General features: G+C 39.9%; 1 protein-coding gene across 1 annotated transcript in view; it reads left to right on the top strand.

The window, feature by feature from the left end:
* Positions 1-21,780, top strand: part of Brinp1 (BMP/retinoic acid inducible neural specific 1) — a 177,501-nt gene that overhangs the window by 100,040 nt on the left and 55,681 nt on the right. Inside the window, exons 3-5 of the mRNA XM_070012560.1 lie at positions 8,912-9,102; positions 17,114-17,283; positions 20,584-20,689. Of these exons, the coding sequence (XP_069868661.1) occupies positions 8,912-9,102; positions 17,114-17,283; positions 20,584-20,689 (467 nt within the window). The remainder of the gene's footprint in view (positions 1-8,911; positions 9,103-17,113; positions 17,284-20,583; positions 20,690-21,780) is intronic.

Genomic DNA, 21,780 nt, shown 5'->3' with positions numbered 1-21,780 from the left:
CGCAAGAACATGAGTATATGTGTGCACAGGAGAGCATAGAGTAGTGAAGATAAAGAACAGTTCTTATAAGGGAAATGCTTAGTTTTAAAATAAAAAAAAAAGACCTATTTTTTTTCTCTCAGTCCCATCTTAATCCCTGCCCCCCTGGCTCTTGTCTTCTTGAATTCTGGATCCCTTGTCATCACCAGCCCTCCTGCCTCCAGCCCCCCTCGCAGAATGGGTCTTGCTACAGACACCCCATGCCTTCCATCCAGGATCCTCTTTTTTTTTTGGTTCACCTACCCTGCTGGAATGCTTAATTGGCGGAGCATATTCTGCCGATCTTATCCCATTGTGAGCTCTGCTTCTCCTCCAAGGGGAATTTGTTTGCTCTGTGGATTCAGAAGGAAACGTATTTATGTTGTGCTCAATGCATAAGGAATTCACATGAAATTATTCCTGGGCCAGCAGATCAATCGGATATGGCAAGCAAAGCTTTCTTGCTTGCTTTTCCATACTTCCGTTTTGCTTGTTTTCAGGTGGCAGGGTGCATGAAAAGGGTTCTGCACTTGAAGTCAGGAACACTAGGCTCTGACTTAGTCCTAATGGTCTTCTCCTGTCTGGTTTTGGACAATCTCTTGGCATACAGCCTTCCTATTTATGAACTGTTTTGATTTGATAGCTACTGTGAATGGAGTCAGAATGAAGCTTTTAGAAGATTCATATAATCTGTGAGCCAAATCAGACAAACAAAATGTTTTTGTCTGTCATGAGGTTTGAGCTCTGGGCCTGGGTGCTGTCCCTGAGCTTTCCAGTTCAAGGTGAACACTCTACTACTTGAGCCACAGTGGCACTTTCGGTTTTCTGGTGGTTAATTGGAGATAAGAGCTTCTGGGACTTTCCTGGCTTTGAACTGTGAACCTCAGATCTCAGCCTCTTGAGTAGCTAGGACTACAGGCATGAGCTACTAGGACCTGGCTTGCTACTCATCTTTATACATAACATTTTATTGGAACACAGCCATCCACTTATTTATATATTATCTATTGCTGCTTCATATCATAGGGTGGAATTGAGTGCTTGGCAAAAAGGCCTCAAGTATTTACTATGACAACATTTTTACATGAAAAATTTTTCCTCCCTTTTTTTTTTCATGTCTGTTCAACTTCTTTTCACTTTTCATGTGGCTTAGAATTTTAAAATGAGAAGACTTTGCCAATGCCAGAAAGCCTTTAGAGATCTATGTCTACCCCTTTCAGAGATTCTTACCATCATCCTTTCTTTTATCTCAACCTTTCTACTCATCTATTTATTTAATCTTGCTTCCTACTTGGCAGGAGTACATTCCTACCTCAAGACCCTTGAACTTGCTGCCTCTTAATCTTAATGTTTTCTTCCACCCCTAGAGGGCCACAGGGTCTTTTTTCTTCTTCTTCTTCCTCCTCCTCCTCCTCCTCCTCTTCCTCCTCCTCCTCCACCTCCTCCTCCTCCTCCTCCTCCTCCTCCTCCTCCTCCTCCTCCTCCTCCTCCTCCTCCTCCTCCTCCTCCTCCTCCGTGTGAGTTTTTGTTTTGTTTTGTTTTGTTTTTTGGGGGGGGTCAGGTCATGGGCCTGAACTCTGGGCCTGGGCACTGTCCCTCAGCTCTTCAGCTAAAGGCTAGTGCTCTACCACTTGAGCCACAACACCACTTCTGGCTTTTTTCTTTTTGCTTATGGGGTGCTGAGGAATCGAACCCAGAGCCTCATGCATGCAAGGCAAGCGCTCTACCACTGAGCCACCTTCCCAGCCCCAGTGTGAGTTTTTTTTGTAAAGATATTGTACTGAGAGGTACAGTTACATGAGTAAGGTAATGAGTACATTTCCTATGGAACATCGTTACCCCTTCCTTTATTTTTCCCCTATCATCTGTCCCCCCCCCACAAAAGTTCTAAAGTTCGTTTCAACACAGTGTCTTGTATGCCTCATTGTTAAAATGGGTCAACCTGTTTCTTTATTTCAGCATTTTGTTATTTCCCTTCAAGTATCTCTTCAAAGACCACACAATCAGAAAGACCTTTTCAGACCACTGTGTAAAACAGACCCTCTGTGCCTTTGGACATTCCCTTCTTTATTCTATTTGTCTAGATGAATTTCTTTCCCTGACACATGTTGGTTTCAGAGCATGACTTTATCAGTCTTGTTTACTGCCCTGTCCTTAGGACCAGACAAAATAGTCAGTACTGAATTTTTTGATTTGCCAGTTCCCGGCTTTTGGCTTCAATGTTTCTATCTACTTCAGAATAGATCTAAGTGTTCTTACCAAGGGGATCTTGGTAAAGAATTCCATGGTGATGGCATGAGGATGGCAGTGTTTGCTTCACATCACTTGAATGGTTATAGATCACCTGAACCCCACCGTTAAAGCAGCTTATAGTCCAGATTGTTGACGAATAACAACAGTGATTACAGGCTGAAATCTAAGCACAGAGCTTGACAGTCCTTTAGTCTGTAGTCCCTAAGGTAACTACTTTTATATCTTACCCTTTACATGTACCTGTGGCTGTGCACACGTGCATACATACACACATTCAACACACACATACAAACACACACACACATAAGTTCTGTCCAACATCTCACCATCTTCCATTGTTAACCACTTCACACGAATAACTTATTCTTCCTGAAATACCTTCCATCCATCTTTGGTTTAATGTTGTTGCTTTCAAACTTCATCTTTTACAGGTGGATTTCTAGCCATTTCCACTTGCACTCACTCACTTTTGCAGACTATGCCAGCGACCCTTCTCTTGGTTCTCTGTATGATTTTTTTGGTACTGGTACTGTGGCTTGAACTCAGGATCTGGATGCTGTCCCTGAATTTTATTGCTCAAGGCTAGCACGCTGCCACTTGAGCCACAGATCTACTCTGACATTTTTGGTGGTTAATTGGAGATAAGTGTCTCATTGACTTTCCTGCCTGGGCTGGCTTCTGATTGCAATTCTCAGATCTCAGCCTCCTGACTAGCTAGGATTATAGGTATGAGCCACTGGCACCTGACTCTCTGCATGATTTTATGTTTTACTTTAAATTTTATTGTAAAGGTGATGTACGGAAGGGGTTACAGTTACATAACTAAGATAATGAGTATATGTCTTTTTGAACATTGTTATGCACTCCCTCATTTCTTCCTACGTCCCCAACACATCTCCCTCCCCTCCAAGTTGTAAAGTTCATTTCCAACATAGCATCCGGTGAGTATCACTGTTGAATTGGTTCACCTTTTGTCCCCCTGTTTCTGTGATTCCACAAATCAGATAAATTTATATTCAAAACAAGGGTACAGAACTCTAAAACAGTGACAGCAGGGAATAAATAAAAGTAGAAAAAAGAAATAACTGTAAACAGTAAAAAGAAAAACAACCAGAAAACCTTTTTGTTTCCATTTCTTTGGAGTTCATTTCAATAAGCATCCTTTTATGGTCACACACACATAGCTATTGAGTGGTTATGATCCTCTCCTAAGAATATCCTCCTTTGTTCTCAGTGTGCAGATGCTTAATTAATCATATCCAAGTATAATTATTTGTCTTTTACTATCCATTGGATTAACTTGTAGATTTATAGACATATTCTAATTATTTAAAATAAGGAAACCCATGCAGCCTATATTTCTTTGGGTCTGGCTTACTTTGCTTAATATATTTTTTCCAAATCTTCCCATTTCCTTTTGAATGGGGAAATGGTATTCTTTCTGATGCAATCATAGAATTCCATTGTGTACATGTACCATATTTTCTTGATCCATTCATCTACTAAGGGGCATATGGGTTGATTGCAGGTCTGAGACATGGTAAATGCTGCAGTGAAATGGTTGTGCTGGTGGCATTAGGGTGAGCTGGTTTGTGGTCATGTAGGCAAATGCCCAGGAGTGGGATTGCTGGGTCATAGGGAAGCTCTGTTTAGTCTTTTGAGAAACCTCCATATTGCTTTTCAGAGTGGTTGAATTAGTTTACATTCCCACGAACAGTGTAGTCGTGTTTCCTTTTGGCCACATCCCCACCAGCATCTCTTATTATTAGTTTTCTTCATAATGGCCATTCTAACTGGAATGGGGTGGAATCTCAATGTTGTTTTGATTTGCATTTCTTATATGGTGAGAGATGTTGAATACTTCTTCCTATGTCTATTGGCCATTCTTATTTCTTCTTCAGGGAAGTCCCTCTGTAAGTCTTTAGCCCACTTATTCATTGAGTTGTTGTATCTCTGAGGATTTGTTTTTGAGGAGTTTAATTTTTGGAGCTCTAAGTGAATTTTAGATATGAGTCCCATTTCTTATTCTGATGTATGGCTAGTGAAGATCTTCTCCCACTCTGTAGGATTTCTATTTATCTTGCTATCTATGTCCTTTTGCCATGCAAAAACTCTTCAGCTTGATGAAATACCATTTATCCAGCCTTCACTGCCCATACACAGGCTCGCTGCAGAAATTCTGCATGTTTTTTTTTTTTAAAAACTAACATTGCAATAGCAGATGGTAGTTTTCTTTTTTCTTTCTTTTTCTTGACAAGGTGATGTACAGAGGGGTTACAGTTTCATAAATAAAGTAATAAGTACATTTCTTGTCTAATTTGCAGATGGTAGTTTTTATTTAATAAGTTTTTAATTGTGAGAATACTGTACAGAGGAGGGGTTATAGTTACATGAATAAGGTAATGAGTACATTTCTTATCAAGCATTGTTACCTCCTTTGTTGTTGTTTTTTGTTAAGCAATAGTATGCCTGTTTTGGGAAGCATGAACTCTGTCCATGGTGCTGAGCAAGCAGGCCCATTAGGACCTTACCTGGTCCTAATTGTTTATAATATCTGTTTCCAAGCTTATTCCAAGGATCTGGTTCCATGCTCAGCTTGTCACACGCATTCTTTCATGAGGGTCTTGCATCAACTCTAGGGGGAGGAATTGCCTTCCTTCCTTCCTTCGTTCTTTCCTTCCAAGAAATAGATATAATGAATGAAAACAGAAAGGAAGGGAGGGAGGGAGAGAGGGAGGGAAGGAGGGAAGAAAGAAAGGAAGGAAAGAAGGGAGAGAAGAAAGAAAGAAAGAAAAAAGAAAGAAAGAAAGAAAGAAAGAAAGAAAGAAAGAAAGAAAGAAAGAAGGAAGGAAGGAAAGAAGGAAGAAAAGAAAGAAAGAAAGACAGACAGACAGAAAGAAAGAAAGAAAGAAAGAAAGAAAGAAAGAAAGAAAGAAAGAAAGAAAGAAAGAAAGAAAGAACTGATTCATGGCTCTGTAATTTGTTGGGGGTGGTCGTATCTCATTAGATTGATATTGATTTACAAGGTTTTTATATTCTCTTGCTCAAGATGGATGTTACAAGAGAGACTTAAGAATGAGGATAATTAGGATATAGCTTTTCTACGCACAGTTCTACCAGTGATTAGTTGGATAATTTTTAGCAAGTTGCTTGATCTCTTTGAATTATATATAAATATTAATTTGGAACAATATTGGCATGATAATATGAAAATAAGAGCAAACTAATGAGTAAGTTCTAAATAGATATCATATATACACTATATATTTTATATAACTGTATATTTAAAATATATATGCATAACATATCTATCTATCTATTTTCAAAATTTTGTGTGCATGTACATTTTATGGATAAGCTATTGAGGAAAGATTCTTCACCTCAGATGCATTTTGCGATTCTCACAGCCACATGCACCAATGACTGCTCAAGAAGTCAAAAACATCAGTCCACAATTTAATAACTGAAATAGCACTATTATGGGTTGGGGACCTGAGTGCCTTCTCTCTGGGTCTTTCATGGGCCTGAAGTTCTGAGGATTCACTGGGAAGGGTCTGCTTATCAGTTCATATACCTGGTCACTCTTGGGATTCACTTGTGACACGAGGTCCTTGGAAACTATGGGCTGCAGAGTTCTCTTGGGTGCTTGCTCTGTGGTTCTCTCCACGGGCTTCAAACAACATGGCAGTGAATGAGTAAGTAAGAGATCAAGAATGAGAGTGAGAACCAGAGAGAGAAAAAAGAGGAAACCACGGTGACTCACTCCTATAATCCTAGCTACTCTGGAGTCTGAGATTTGCGAATTGCAGTTTGAAGCCAACATAGGCAGGAAAATCTTTGAGACACTTTATCTCCCAAATCTAGAAGTAGATCTGAGTCAAGTGATAGAGTGCTAGCCTTGAGCAAAAAATGCTCAGGGACAGTGCCCAGGCCTTGTGTTCAAACCACAAGGCTGGCTCAGAAAATTCAAAAAAAGAAAGAACCATCACAACCATCAAAATCATCACTAGATGGGACTGGGAAGGTGGCTCAGTAATAGAGTGTTTGCCTTGCATGCCTGAGGCCCTGGGTTCAATTCCTCAGCACCACATAAGCAGAAAAAGCTGGAAGTGGCGCTGTGGCTCAAGTGGTAGAGCGCTAGTCTTGAGCTGAAGAGCTGAGGGACAGCGCCCAGGTCCAGAGTTCAAGCTCCACAACCGACAAAAACAAAACAAAACAAAACAAAAAACAAAAAACAAACATCACTGGAGAGCAATAGAGAACAAATGAAAATCTCAGTATTTTGTAGCCTAACCATAAAGGTGGCGTTCCATCACTTCAAGTTGGTAGATATTGGTCTCATTGGGACTCATTTCACAAGCTCCCCATCATGTACATACAGCTGTCTGTCAGTCAGTCTCTCTCTGTGAACTCTGGTTGGCACACTGGCTTCATCCCATTCCTTCTTTACTTCCTTCTTCAGACTCCTCTTCTACTCTGCTCTTTGCCTAGCACATTCTGAATCCCCCTATTGCTTGCTCTGTTCCTGCAGTTGCCTTGATGTGGCTATTAAAAAAAAATCTTTGTCTAAATCCTCTGTAGATTTCAAACCTGGAGTCTTCGAAGGCCTCTTCTCTAAAGATTCCTTCAGAGCCCTGAGGCACCTGTGCTCCACATTCTGTATTCTATAGCCCTTAATTTATGATAAACTGGAAAAGCTTTGTCTTACCTGACAGACTGTGCTTTTCTTAATGATCACCTCACAGGTGACTGTCAGGGCTCTGTTGAGCACAGTTGATTGGCTCAAGTGTCTATCATATAGAAGTTGAACTATGTGAAGAGCTATGAAGTGAGATTTCTTATGCAGAGGAAGATTCTAAGTACTGAAGTCTGGAGATATATTCTGATTCTAGCCTTTTTGTAGATCCTGTTTTTGGTGATCCAGGGGTCAAACTCTGCCACTGAACTACAGGAGCATATTCTGTCCTGATTCCTACCCTGTTTCCTTCAGCACCCCTCCCCTTCTTTTGCCCTGTGGCCCTTTCTTCATTTGTCTCTCCCATACTGTGGCAGGAGAAAGAGACCTTTTCATTAAACTCTGGTTCTCATCATTTATCTAGACTGACCTTATGGACCCTTGGATAGTCTGTTTTTCTCAAGGGACTGAGACTATGTAACTCAAGCAAGTTGGTCTCTTCAGGGGAGTTTCATCTTGGTAAGAAGGGAGATTGTTATCTAAGGCAAAGCAATCTGAACCAAGTCCTATTATATTTCTACTTCCCTCCAGTGTGCATGCTCTTGTTCACTGTCTTGACACCTTTAATAACTTGAATGTACATACCTGGGAATTTGTGAGGAAAGAAAGTTATAAAACAGTAACTTCACATTAGGTCAGTGCCTTTCACTTTCCAGAGGTATCATTTTACATTGTCTTTCCTGTGATCCCTGCACCAATAGGAGGAAATAGATGCCATGAATTGGATTTTTATAGATGAAGAAATGTAGGCTCAGAGAAAGGATATGCTTTGCCTAACTTTGCACCACCTAAATTTCAAGTGGCTCTGAGAGACGCAGACAAGACCTGGCATGTTCTGGACACCAAAGAGACTTAGATTCCCAAATTCAATGATTCTTTTGTCTTTATTGTCTCCGTCATTTACTGATGATGGAAAAATTACACTTGAATCATAGCATCATCAGAGCATGGTTTAATTTCTTCCAAATAGTAAGTACTCAGTCAATTCACCCTTGAATTTTGGCTATAAAAGAGCTCTAGAGTTAAAGCTTAGTTTCTGAAATGTCATGGATTTCAGGTGGTTTCATGCCTTAGGTCTTATTCAATATTGTACACCTTGCCTCCTTCTCTTGCAACTCCCCTTTCTCCTTCTCTGCTCTATTTATTCATCCATCAACTATTGTTATGATTATTTCTATATAACAGGTACTTAAGTGTTTACAGAGGTAGGGCACAGAGTACCTGAGGAGATTCTATCACTATAGAATTAGCCTGGTGAATGTGATAAACCAGCAAATAGAGAAGGATGGAGAGAAAGTTCCTATGAGTTGAAGCAGAAAGAGTTAGTAGATCCCTGACACACTCCTGATTTGATATAGTTAGGTAAGAAATGAGATGTGCTATTCTTCTGCAGTATGAAAATATCTAGCTCATAGTCCCAGTCGTCATCATCATCATCATCATCATCATCATCATCATCATCATCATCACTACTCTTTCTTTAAACTCAGCCTCTACCTGGAACCTAGCAAAAGTGACTTTTTTTTTTACTTCTGTCTCCCTTTTGTTAATGTTTTGTATTGTGAAAATACTGTACAGAGGGGTTACAATTACATGAGCAAGGTAATGAGTATATTTCTTATCCAGCATTGTTGCCTCCACCTTTGTTTTTCCCCTACCATCCCTTCAACTACAACCCCCCTCATCCCCACCCCTTCCCGTCCCACCCCCGCCACTGAGGTGCAGTATCTCAATGATGAGAGTAACACCCAATAACTGTCTGCTGGCTGAAGAGGATTACATGGTTAGACAAACATTGAAAGTAATCTAGACACTCTCACCTAAGGAGATACCCACAGGGATGGTTGGATGGCCTTTAACTCAGAAACCGAAAGTTGAAGAGTATTGCTTATCTCCCCTGCCCAGGGAGTTTGCCCGTTGGAAGGTGAGGAATACAGCCATTGAAAGGAGAGATCTGGTCCGTCATCCACTGCCCCTCATGCCGGAGTTTCAAAGGAGCATCCGTCTGCTTGGCAGGAGACCCACAACTCAGCAGTTCATCGATACCATCATCAAAAAGTACGGCACACATCTCCTCATCTCTGCTACATTGGGAGGTAGGTCAGTAGCCACTAGACACTATCTCTGCCATGATTCTGGATCTTGGGTGTGAGGAGAATAGAATGTCCCATCAGCAACACCTTCTATTTTTGGAGGAGGGGAAGTGTCTTTGTACCACTGGACATTACTCAAAATATATATTGTTTTGAGAAAGGTATTGTCTTAATTATACCCATATCTTCATAGATCTTTCAGGTCAATGGGAAAGTAAAATTTGAATATTTACTAACTTTTGCAGTTATATGCCTGTTTTTTTTAAAGTTGTTTTTGTTTTGTTTGGCATTGTCACTGTTAATATTGATTAATCTGATCATTGTTTTTGTCTCTTTGGGATGCAATTTAATCCCAGGGGGGAAAACAAATCAAATTTTAGATGTTATTCAGAGACTTACTTTTGCTTGTTTAAGTCTACCTTAGGGGCTGACATCTGTTTTGAGATATCATTTTTAAAGTGAGCTATCATTTGTATCCCGTTTGGCTTGGAATATAGCCCAGTTGCTTTGCTCCAGCCAACCTTCCACACCCTCCATACAACAACCACACCATCTTTGAGGGAATGAGAAAAAAGAACTAAATAAAACAGAGTAGAGTAATTCAAAGACAATCGGGAGATGGTACAGACCAATAGGGAGATGACATTTGGAACCTTACGGGAATTACCTGCGTGCATCATTTGATATGATGAGCTACAGTTCTTTAGGCATCAGGTCTTTTTTATTTTCCACAGTGGCTTGGTCCACTGAACTTCCCAAAACCCCACTGGTGACATAGCACCTTTTCAGAAAGTTGCAAAGGTGAATTTAGTCATAGTCCATCCCAAGAAGATAACATATTGACAGACACAGAGTAGACTGAAGTATGGTTTTGAACAGGGGTTGTTTTCAGAGGAGAGTAAAGCACTGTACACTGTAGCAGTCAGCACAAGCTTCATGGAGGCATTAGCAGTTTAGTTTATCTGGAGCTGGCTAGATAAAGGGTAGAAGCCCCATCTTGGCTTGAGCATACAGTGCATATTCTGAAGAAGATGAGGTGGGCACATTGGTTATGTGGAGGTTGTAAGGGGAGATAAATTCACATCGTTCTTACAGTGGTAATAACTAATGACTACTAGCTGTACACCAGGGATCCTATGGTCTGTGGTTTTCACAACAGCAAGTTAAATGGTGCTACTTTGCTGTTCAAATAAGATAAATGGGACCTAGTGGAAGCAGAGCTAATATGTGGAAAAGCTAAATTTTGAAGTTAAGATTTTCTGGCCACAGCAACCTAAACTATCTGTTCATCTAGTTATCTAGTTCTTCTAGTTACCTACTAATGATTTCTTTATCCACCTTATTTACACACCAAACTACCCACCCAGTCCAGAAACCAACTAATCAGCATGTAACTATTGTCTGCTGTTTGACTAATCAGATACTAAATTAAATAGGAGTTTGTGTAATCATTAGTATAAATTATACCCCACGGAAAGTGCCACACTGAGTGTAGCAGCAATCTATACCATTCCTTTAGATGTCTCCCACCCTCCCATCTCACTTGGAAAAAAATAGGTTGTAAGTAATTCAATTCTTCTATGAAAAGCTGTGCTCCAATTTCAGTCCCTGGAAATTCCAAGTAACAAAGACTTTCCTTTCTTCATGAAATATATTTTTAATTTCTTCAAGGCGAAGTGGTAAATTATTCACAGAGCCTTGTTCTTCTCCTGTTTTTACAACACACATTTTAAAATATGCAAAGCTTTGGATTGAAATCCAGTGTTGGACAGCAGGTTTTAATGTTCACTCAACTCTCTATTCTGAGCAAGGAAGGCAAGGAAAAGGAAGAGATAGATGCATCACTGATCAAATGCTGGGCACCAGAAACTATGTGTGATCTTGTCATATTTTCATTTCATTCATTCTCTCATGAAAAGTACTTCCGAGGGCCTCTTACGTGCTGGTAGAGATATGAATGGGGGAGGTGTAGTAAATGAAGAAAAGCCTCTGGGCTTTGATCACTTGGTTTTCAGCCCTTCCCCTAATGTTCATCAGCTTACTGTCACTTCTACAAGTAACTCAGGTTTCTGGCCTTGATTTTCTCTTTTATAACTAATCATAATAACTATACTTCCATAATGCATGAAACAATGGGTGAAATAAAAGTACTTTGTGTATCTAACAAATTATTGTTATTATGATTATTCTTATTATTATTACTATTGTCATTACATTCTTCTTACAATTATTATTACTATTATTTAATGAAGAAAAAATTGGGTGGGGGGAATCCAGGATGAAAGCTCATTCCTGACACTCACTAGATAAGTAGGAAGAATACAGAAAGTCACTTTTCTGCCTGGATATGTTTTCCTTTCTGTATATATAAATAAGTGTAGAAAAATGTTAGTTGTTATAGTTTTTTCCAAGAGCACTGTATTTCTTTGGGTTTTTTTGTTTGTTTGTTTGTTTTTGTCAGTCCTGAGCTTGAACTCAGGCCCTGCACACTATCCCTGAGCTTCTTGTTTTGCTTAAGGCTAGCACTCTACCACTGGAGCCACAGCGCCATGTTTGGCTTTTTCTGTTTATGTAGTGCTGAGGAATTGAACCCAGAGCTTCATGCATGCAAGGCAAGCACTCTACCACTGAGCCACATTCCCAGCCCCAAGAGCATTGTATTTCACTGAGAAGAAACACTATGATGAGCTATTGAAGTGTCACATAAGTTCCTAAGAACATAATTAAAGAAAATATGAACCTAAAACTGTCTCATACAGGCAAGAGAATGCATTAGTTTGGCTGAGTTTTTGCTTGCTTGATTGCTTGCTTCCTCTCCTCTCCTCTCCTCTCCTCTCCTCTCCTCTCCTCTCTTCTCCTCTCCTCCCCTCCCCTCCCCTCCTTTCTTCTCTTGTCCTCTTCTCTCCTCTCTTCTCTATTCTTTCATTTTGCTGGAGATCAAGCCCATGATCTTCAGCATAGCAAACCCTATGCCACTGAACTACATTTATAGAATTGCCTTTGGCATTTTAAGGAGAAAAATAGGAAGGATTAAGGGAAGTATGTCTATGAGAGGTTCATTGACTTGGGCATTTCTAGGATTTCTTGAATTTCTGATGAAATCAATCTTATTGAGAATGCTTTTAGGACCAATTCTATGCCTGGAGTCCTACATAGGAATATAGGTAGTAAGTTTTCATAGCCTGTCTGAAGATTGTACATTTTAGTCAGTGGAAGTACTTTGAGGCTTGGGTGTCTCTGTGGCATTCATGATTTCAAATGTCTTCCAAGGCAGGTGGGTGAATTAGTTAGTTTATACTAGAATGAACATATATGCATAGTACTCATGTACTCACATTATACTATGTACCTATGTGTGAGCTTTCACAGGTATGCAAATGTGTACATTGCACAGATGCCTGTTTTAACTCATTTGTATATATCTGTGTGTTGTGTAATTATTATCATCTACACCACATTTTGAGAGGCCTTCTTTTTGCTGAGAGGAGGGCTGAGAATAAATCACGGGGGCTCAGAAAAAAAGAATGAGAGCTACCTCAGTGGCCCCACATCCACATAGCTCATCTCCTGCGAAGAGCAACATTTCCTATTGACTCGAAAGCAAAAGAATCATCCCTCACCTCTTCTTCATCCTGTGTGTGTTCAAGTCTCATTTTTGTTACCATCTGAGGTACTGGAGAGAGTAAGGCAAAATCCCCTGGAGGACAGGAAGACTGAGCAAAGCCAGTGTGGGGTGAAGAGGCAATTTGTTGAAATGCCCAAGTGGGAAAGAAACTCCAAACAGAACATTCTCTTAATAAACATGAAATTAAGTCTTAATAATGCAGCAAGAAGTCCATTAACCCCTCTTGATCTAAGGTTTGCATCTGCCAGTTCTCAGTCCAGAGGGAAATGGCTTGTTTCACCTTCTGTTCCACAGGCCCCTAAGAGAGCTTGAGCTGGCATTAGGAATATTTATTTCTTCTGTCTCAGGGCTCTATGTCCTAGCCTATTTACTTAATCATTTAGTTCTCTAGCAGTCTTTCAAAGCATCCATCCCCACAATTGTCTGTCCACCTATCCATCAGTTCATTTGTCCATCAAATGATATGTGAGCATCTACTTTTCATCAAATCCCTAGAGAAGTTTTAGAAACATTGGAAAGACGAATTGATTTCTTGATCCACCTCTGTACCACTCACTGTCCCAGAAATCCACTGCTCATGGAATTCAAAAAACTAGAATGGGATATAAAGTTGTTTCTAAACCAGATCTACTCAGGTCCAATGTAAAACCTGTGATGTCTTACTGCAAAACAGTGAATGGCTCATGAAGACAAGAGAAAATTTACTGTGAATTTAAGAAAAGCCTAGACATATAGAAGCTGAAGATGAACTTATTAGATAACAGCGTATCTCTGTGGCTGGAAGATTTTAGTCCAGTTGTTGAGGCAGATATGTCAATCAACAAATTCTGTTATGGGAGGCCACTTCTGTATTTATTTATTTACCTCTAAGCCCTCACTCAATTGTTACGCAGGAACTATGTGTCCACATTGTACTGGGTAGGCAGCAGTAAGAGATTTTCATGTACTCTCTGACCTCACTGTGGTTTTGCTCTACTGGGGGAGACAGAAATCACCAGGAAATGTGATAAAGAAATGAAAGAAACTGTGGTTATATGCCATAAGAGTGATTAACCCTTTAGGCACTGGTGGCTCATGCCTGAAACCCTAACTACTGAGCTGAGATCTGAGGATCAAAGCTAGTTCAAAGCTAGCCCAGGCAGGAAAGTCCCTGAGACTCTTATCTCTAATTAACCTCCAGAAGACTGGAAGTGGCGCTGTGGCTCAAGTGGTAGAGTGCTTGCCTTGAGCTGAAGAGCTCAGGGACAGCACCCAGGTCTAGAGTTCAAGCCCCAGGACCGACCAAAAAAAAGTTATTAACCCAAGGCAAAGTAGTTCCTTGGGGGTCGAGGAAAGGGTTCCCAAAGGAGGTGATAATGGCTTAGTTGACACCTGAGGAGTAATAGAAGTTAGTCAAAAGAAGAACAGAAAAAGTCTTAACAGTGTGAGAAAAATGAACCACCTCTCTATAAGGTATCTACCTGGAGCGGCCAGATTATGAGTTGAGGAAGAGAATGAATAGAATTTACTACAGCAATGTGGGTACTTTGCTCTGATCTGCATTCCACTTCATTTTCACTGTACCTTGATTATTTACCTGGTGTATCAAAATGATCTTATACCTGTTTCTCTCTACCATCACTAGTTAACAAAAACAAAATGTGCCCGCAAATATTACCCATTATAAATTTACTTGCTGCCATGTGTATAAAAAGGAGAAGGAAGCTGGGCACTGATGGCCCACACATGTACTCCTAGATACTCAGAAGGCTGAGATCTGAGGATTGGGTTCAAAGCCAGCCTGAGCAGGACAGGCCATGAGACTTTTATCTTCAATTAAGCACCAGAAAACTGGAAGTGGAGCTGTGGCTCAAGTTGGTAAAGCATTAGCCTTGAGGGAAAAAGTTGAGGGACAGTGCCTAGCTCCTGAGTTCAAGTCCCACGACTCACAAAAAATAAATAAATAAAAAGAGAAGGAAAAAGGGAATATCAATTTAATAATACATTTTATGAAACAGAATACCTCCAAAACATTTTCATTTCAACATACAATCAATAGAGCAAACTATTTATAAGAAAAGTTGCATTTTTATATTAAATCAGGGTGTGTGATTTCTCTTACAGAATATCTTGGCGTCTTACTAATTTGTAATACCAATGTTTGCCAAAGTGCTCCACATAGGTGTAAAGCTCATTGTGTGTCCACTGAGGTGACTTGAGAGGACCAACTAGAGAAGGAACAAGGCCAGTGACCATTCCTTCCCTCTGGGAGAGAGAGTGTGTGGCTTGGGAAAGGTCCCCAGGGATGTGGTGTCTGGCCTTTCTGAGTAGTATGCTTGTGAGGAGGGAAGGGCTAGGAAGAGGAAGTGGCATTGGAAAGCCTGAGAGGAGTTCAAAAGTCATATATGTAGGGGAGAGACCTGACAAACACCTTCCAAAAGTGAGTTGCTTTTTACCTCTAGTTCAGAAAGTCATCAGCATTCAAAAGACATTTCCATCATCCTAGACACCTAGGCTTTGCTTCTCAGAAAGTACTGGCCTCTTTTGTCTGCTAAATAGTTTATTTCTTGGAATTGATAACATGCAAGGATAAAGATTGTATACTGGACAATACACCCAAGTTGGTAGTTCACACTAGCACAGTGCTTTGTACTTGGGGGGGATTCAAGTACTTCCTGAAACTGTTATTTTTCAGACAACCCCGTGTGATTAATTCAACTTCAAAATGTTAACTTCAAAACTGTAATAATTTTTCTTTTCCTGGTTTTGTTTATTCGGCGGGGGAGGGGCGGCTACTTTAGGGGTTTGAGCCTCAGGGCTTCATCCTTGCTAGGCAAGTGTTTTACTACTTGAGCTACACCTTTACTTTGCTCCTTCCTTCCTTCCTTCCTTCCTTCCTTCCTTCCTTCCTTCCTTCCTTCCTTCCTTCCTTCCTTCCTTCCTTCTTTCCTTCCTTTCTCCCTTCCTTCCTTCCTTCCTTCCTTCTTCTTGCTTTCTTGCTTGCTAGCTTGCTTTCCTTCTTTCTTTCTTCCTCTTCTTCATCTTCCTCTTCCTCCTCCTCCTTCCCCACCTCCTCCTTTTCTTCTTTCACCTCCTCTTCCTTCTCCTCCTTACCCACTCCTTTCATGGGGTTGGAGATGTGGTTCAGTTGGTAGAGCACTAGCCAATCAGTAAAAGCATAAAGTATGGAGTTTGATTCCTTGTCTCAGAACTATAATTTTAAAAACATAGTTTCTTTTCAAATGTTACCTGAAGTATTTTCTGAACTACAATAAAGATCACCATACTCTAGCACTGTTAGTAATTGACAAATGCATAGCTAAGGAAAATATCATGGAGGAAAAGCTATGAATTTATATATTTATGTTCATAACAATATAACTTTGCCTGCCAAACATCCATTAATTCTGTGCATTTACTCAGATCTATTTATTTATCGAATCTATACATACAGTCATCCTTTCATCCATCTATCCATCCATCCATCTATTCATACATACAACTATCTGTTCACCTTCTTTTACCCTATCTAACTTTCCCGCTAAGATATGATCTCTTCTGTTGTGCTCTCTCAGATGCATAGTACCTGGTATATATAGATACTTAGCATATATGTTGAGTGAATTCCTATGTATTTTATATATTTATATATTATTTTGAAAATACTGTATAGAGGGGTTACAATTACATGGGCAAGATAATGAGTACATTTCTTATCAAGCATTGTAGCCTCCTCCTTTTTTTCCCCTGCCCATCCCTTCCTATCTTCCCCCCCCCCACTTTCCTCCTCCCTCCGCCAAAAATCAAATTGTATTATATACTTTTAAGCTTATCTATCCTCTGTCTGTGACTAGCACCTACTATCTATTAGTTTATCTAGAAGTTTGTGGGATGGAGGCAAATAATAAAAAGGGAATGATGAATAAATGAGGGATGGGAAGAGGAAAGAGGGAAGAGGAGATATGAGGAAAGGGAGAGAGGAACTGAATGGGGTGGAAATAAGAGAAATAGAAAAGAATCAGAAAGGCATGTCTATGCCAAACCCATCATTTTGTTGGAAAGCCAATGCTGCTTGGAAAAGGGAAGCATGGTAGAGTGTAAGACAGTGCTGGTAGAGTGTAAGACAGTGCTGGTGAGGAGCATAGTATATATCATTTGAAGGAGGACCAGGGGTTGAGGGTGTCTCCATGATCGTTGTAGGAACGGAGGTTAGTCTTTATAGCTTCCTCAGGACTGTTTCGTCTTCCTGTGTCTTTGATTATTATTATTTTTTTAGAAGCAGAGACAAATTTGGATGTAATTAGAGATTCGAGTCTGTTTTCCACATCCAGGCTCAGGTACATCTCTTCCCACACTTGAAGCTCAAAGAGGATTTTTTGTTTGTTTCCTTTTCTTTCCTTTCCTGTGCAGGAGAGGAGGCTTTGACCATGTATATGGATAAAAGTCGCCTGGACAGGAAGTCAGGCAATGCCACTCAAAGCGTGGAGGCTCTGCACCAGCTGGCTTCATCCTACTTTGTCGACCGCGATGGCACCATGAGGCGGCTCCATGAGATCCAGATATCGACTGGAGCGATCAAGGTACAGCTCAAGAATGGATTCACAAGGGCAGGGTCTGCAGACCAGCAGCACCACGATACAGACGTCCTGACAGTAGAAAGGCAGATAATAATCTGGGGCTCTGTATCCACTTAGCTCACTGGGCTCCTGTTAGCCAAGGTGTCTGATTTCATCACATGACCTGCAACATCCTGAGCATTGTTGCTTGGGTGGCCATCTGTATTGATTTCCTGCTACAGTTTGGCTTTGGCCATGATGTACGTATCCACACCCCTTCGGTATGGATAATGATCCGATACCTTCTCTAGCGTCTTGGCTATGGAGTGGTAATAGTTTTTTTTTCTTCTTTCAATGACCACATCACTAGCATGAAATCAGAGTAGTAATGGTAAAAACATTTCTCAATCTGGTGGCTCACCACTTGTAATCCTAGCTACTCAGAGAGTCTGAGATTTGAGGGTGGTGGTTTGGTTAGACAGGACAGGACAGTCCATGAGAGTCTTCAGCTTTAATTAAGCAACAAAAAGCCAGAAGTGGAGGAATGGCCGAAGTGGTATGTGCTTGAGCAAAAGAGTTAAGGGACAGCACCTACACGCTGAGTTCAAGCCCCAGTACTGGCACAAACGAACAAAACAACATATCAGCCACTTCTATCCTTCATTCTTCCTCACCTTCTGATGTGCAGATGTAAAGCTATGGTCCACTCTTTGAAGCCCTTTGATCAGAACTACACAGCTAGAGAATACTTTAACAGGGACTAGTATTCTGTTCACTAGAACACATTTAGCAAACATTTTCAATACAATGCCAGTAATTGGTATTTTAGGCTTTGCAGGCTTTATAGTTGCTGCTACTAAAGTCCGTTATTAGAGCATTAAAATAGTCCTAGACAGTATATACACAAATATACATGGCCACGTTCCAGCGAAACTGTATTTGTGTAACAGATAGCTCGGCACACTGTTGTTTGCTGAACTATAAAAGCATTGTACAACAAAACCCTCAAAGATGATGTGAGTGCTCTCTATGTGCTAGTCAAGAAAGATACGTTTATGGAAAGTGTGAAATGTGGCTACCAGGGAAGTATGTGCATAAATGTATTTAATCTTAATCAATTCATAGTTAATGTAACTGAGAAAGGAGTTCTGGACTTCAGATCCAGTGTCTTAGAGAATAGGAAGGTGATAAAAAAAAGATTCTGTTTACAGTGCAATGATTGGAGACATTACCTCTATAAAGACAAATCTGGGAGGAGATTCCTGATAGGAATGATTCATTTTTCTGAGGATTACAATGCAGATTTTCCCATCTCAAATTTTCTTCTGTTAGATTAGGCCTGCATTTTTTTCTTCTCAGTCTTTAACCTCTTCTGAATAAAATGCAGACTTAGGCTTGCTTCTATTACAACTTGGCGAGATATCTCAAGGCAAAAAGAGTGTGGGGAAGGTCAAAAAAGTCTCAGGCAGATGAGCCAGAAATTGACCATGAAAAGAGAAATGTAAAGGAAGGAGAGCTTATTGAGAGAAAAGGGACAGAAATAAATCAGATCAACAAACAAAGAGCTAGCTTCTCTGAGAAGAATCGCCTATATTGGGGAGATTACATTGTTACAGAACTCAGCACCGAGAGACAGATCTTTATGAAGCCATCAGATTCGGGAGCAGCCAAGGTTTTCATTATCGCCAAATGGTTCTCTCCTCCTAAGATGGGGATGCAGAATTGAGATATTGATGCTGTGTGGGAAGATAATCCTCTTTTGTGCATCCTGGAAGTGCAGTCAGCCTCCTTAGGAGAGATTTCTCAGACAAATTGCACAGAGACTTCCAAGACACCATTTTTACATTAGTACTGGTTTCTCCATGTAATTTGACTCTTGCCACTATTTCAAGACTCAGTGGACTAGAACTTGTCTCACTATCAGATTTATCGCAAGCCAGCTACCAACTGGGGTAGGGAAATTTTGACCATGTTTTTTCTCCTCTTCACCACAATTAGCCATTTTTTTCTTTTCCAACAGCATCACTATGTGTTATCTTCAATAGAACAACTCTGACTCCATAAGAACTGTGCTATAATTCTGTACAAAATGGAATAGATTATCTGTAAAACAAAAACTACCCTCTGAAATTGATTATATCTCAAGTAATAAATATGCCCAAAGTATGACCTTTTTACCTGTTGGGGTGATTAAGGATATTATTAACATATTGCAGGTGTGAAATTTGAGCCTTAGAAAGAGAAAGTTCCTACCTAAGTCTTCTTGACATCTGGAAAAGGGCAGAAGAACTACTTATTAGCTCTTCCCCAAATTATTATTTTCTGTAATGGAGGCTATGTTTCACAGTGGGATGCAACATAAAAATGTTTCCAAATAATGGGAAGAAAGGTAAGAAGGTATAAAATGGTACTAAGTTTTTCTTATTTGAAGGTTATTTGTGTGTATATGTGTGTGTGTGCGTGTGTGCACACCAGTCCTTGAGTGAGAATTCAGGGCTTGTATACTGTTCGATAGCTGTTTTTTGCTTTACCACTGGAGCCACAGCTCCAAATCCAGTTTTTTGCTAATTGACTATGAGTGTTACAGACTTTCTTATCTGAACTGGTTTTAAACTGCGGTACTCAGATATCAGTCTCCTGAGTAGCTAGGGTGATAGCCATGAGCCACTGGCTTTTAAAGTTTTTTTTTTAAATAAACTCTGTTCCACACCATGCTGAGTTTTTGAATATCACCATATTTTTGGCATATACAGCCAGAAGTCACAGACATTGATTATGTTTGTTGCCAAAACTTTTTTGGAAAAAGAGGAAAATTTCTATTGTTCTTGTTCTTAATAACGTGTAGATACTCTCTGAAATTTATATAGGCCTTTCATACTCAGATGCTCATTTTTGAGCACTGACTCTGTTCCAAGTACTTATACCCATTATCTATGTTCCACTACCTCCATAGAAGTAATTTCTTAGATTGAGTTTCCAGAATTTTAGAGAAGTTAAGTGACTTTCTTTTGTCACCAAGTGTAGAAATGGTCAATCTTGGATTTAAAAATTGATTTTCTTGATTGCAAACTCCACGTTTGACAATTTATTAAAAATCTAGAATGCTTACACCCAACTTGTGAAGTGAGAACCAGAGTTAGGCAGCAAAAGGCTTCAGTCTGTGTGGTTGAGCGCTCTCCTGCTCTGTCTACTCATCCCCTGCCAGGCATGTTCTCAGGTATGGAGAAGGCGTTCTGGAGATGGCTGTAGACCCAACCTAGAAGAATCCCTCTCCAGGGTGTATCCTAGACCAGTGCACATTGTCTTACTTGATGTCCATTTCAGGTCACAGAGACGCGCACTGGGCCCCTGGGCTGTAACAGCTATGACAATCTGGACTCTGTGAGTTCCGTCCTTCTGCAAAGCACGGAGAGCAAACTGCACCTGCAAGGTAGGAAAGCAGGAGCAAAGGAATGGGGCCTGTGGCAGTGGAGGAAAGGTATGCAGCGTGGATGTGATGTCGAGGAGAGAGAGGTTAAGGAAGGACACTGAGGAAGATGGACAGAAAAACCAATGAAAATTGCAAATATAGATGTTAGACAGTTAGGATGATATATTATTTGGAGAGATTTTTTAGCATATACAAGCATTAAATTCATGATTGTTAATTAGTTTTTCAGATAGAATGAAAAAAGGAGCTTCATCTGATTATTTTGATGAAAACGTCCAAACAGTATTATTTATAGATGGCCCTGACCTAATATATATTAAAGTTTCATATTGTATCATCTGAGATTTCAGCATTATTGCTTTTGATTTCCAGTATGTTTTGGCAGGAGTGATTTGAATCCCAAGAAATATAGGACACTTTATAGAATTTTTGGTTCTCTGTAATTTCTCCTTTTTATTTGCTAGTCATTTATAGTTTTAAGTACACACAAACAAAACACACACATCCTTTTAGTATGCAAATGCTCAATGCTAGCTGGGATGTAGAAAGAAATATGTTCTTAGACATGGTTACCAAGAAAATATAGCCATCATGGGGATTAATTTGTTAAAATTTAGAAATGTTTGTATTTATTCTGTGTCACTCATCTGTTAAGTTTGTATTAGCTGCTCACATGCACTTATTCCTCTGAAGAAACCACACTCTTTAAAACATCAATTTTATCATTTTTGAGTTCAGATCATATAGACAAAAGAAGATGGGTGAGGGAGAGATTGACAAAGAATTTTGTACAGATGGAGTTGTTTTAAAGATCATAATTGATAATGTTTTCCAAAAATGAGGAGTAGGTGAATTGAATTATGTTATAGCAATACAATGCACCGGGCACTTACTGAAATGTTATTGCTAAAGAATATTCTGGAATATGTGAAAAATGGTTTGAGAGTAATGAACAAGTGAAGAGTTACTGATTTAATGTATGTCATGATCTTAACAATGTCAGCAGAGAAGAAAGATAATACTGCTGGGAAATGCCGAGATGTTAAAAGAGGTAACTTCTGATGGCTAGGTGATAGACGTTTATTTTAGGC

This window comes from Dipodomys merriami, unplaced genomic scaffold (genome assembly GCF_024711535.1).
Source record: "Dipodomys merriami isolate MVZ:Mamm:240054 unplaced genomic scaffold, mDipMer1.0.p SCAF_11, whole genome shotgun sequence".
NCBI lineage: Eukaryota > Metazoa > Chordata > Mammalia > Rodentia > Heteromyidae > Dipodomys > Dipodomys merriami.
Note: the sequence above shows the minus strand (reverse complement) of the source record. Positions and strands in the feature narration are given on the sequence as shown.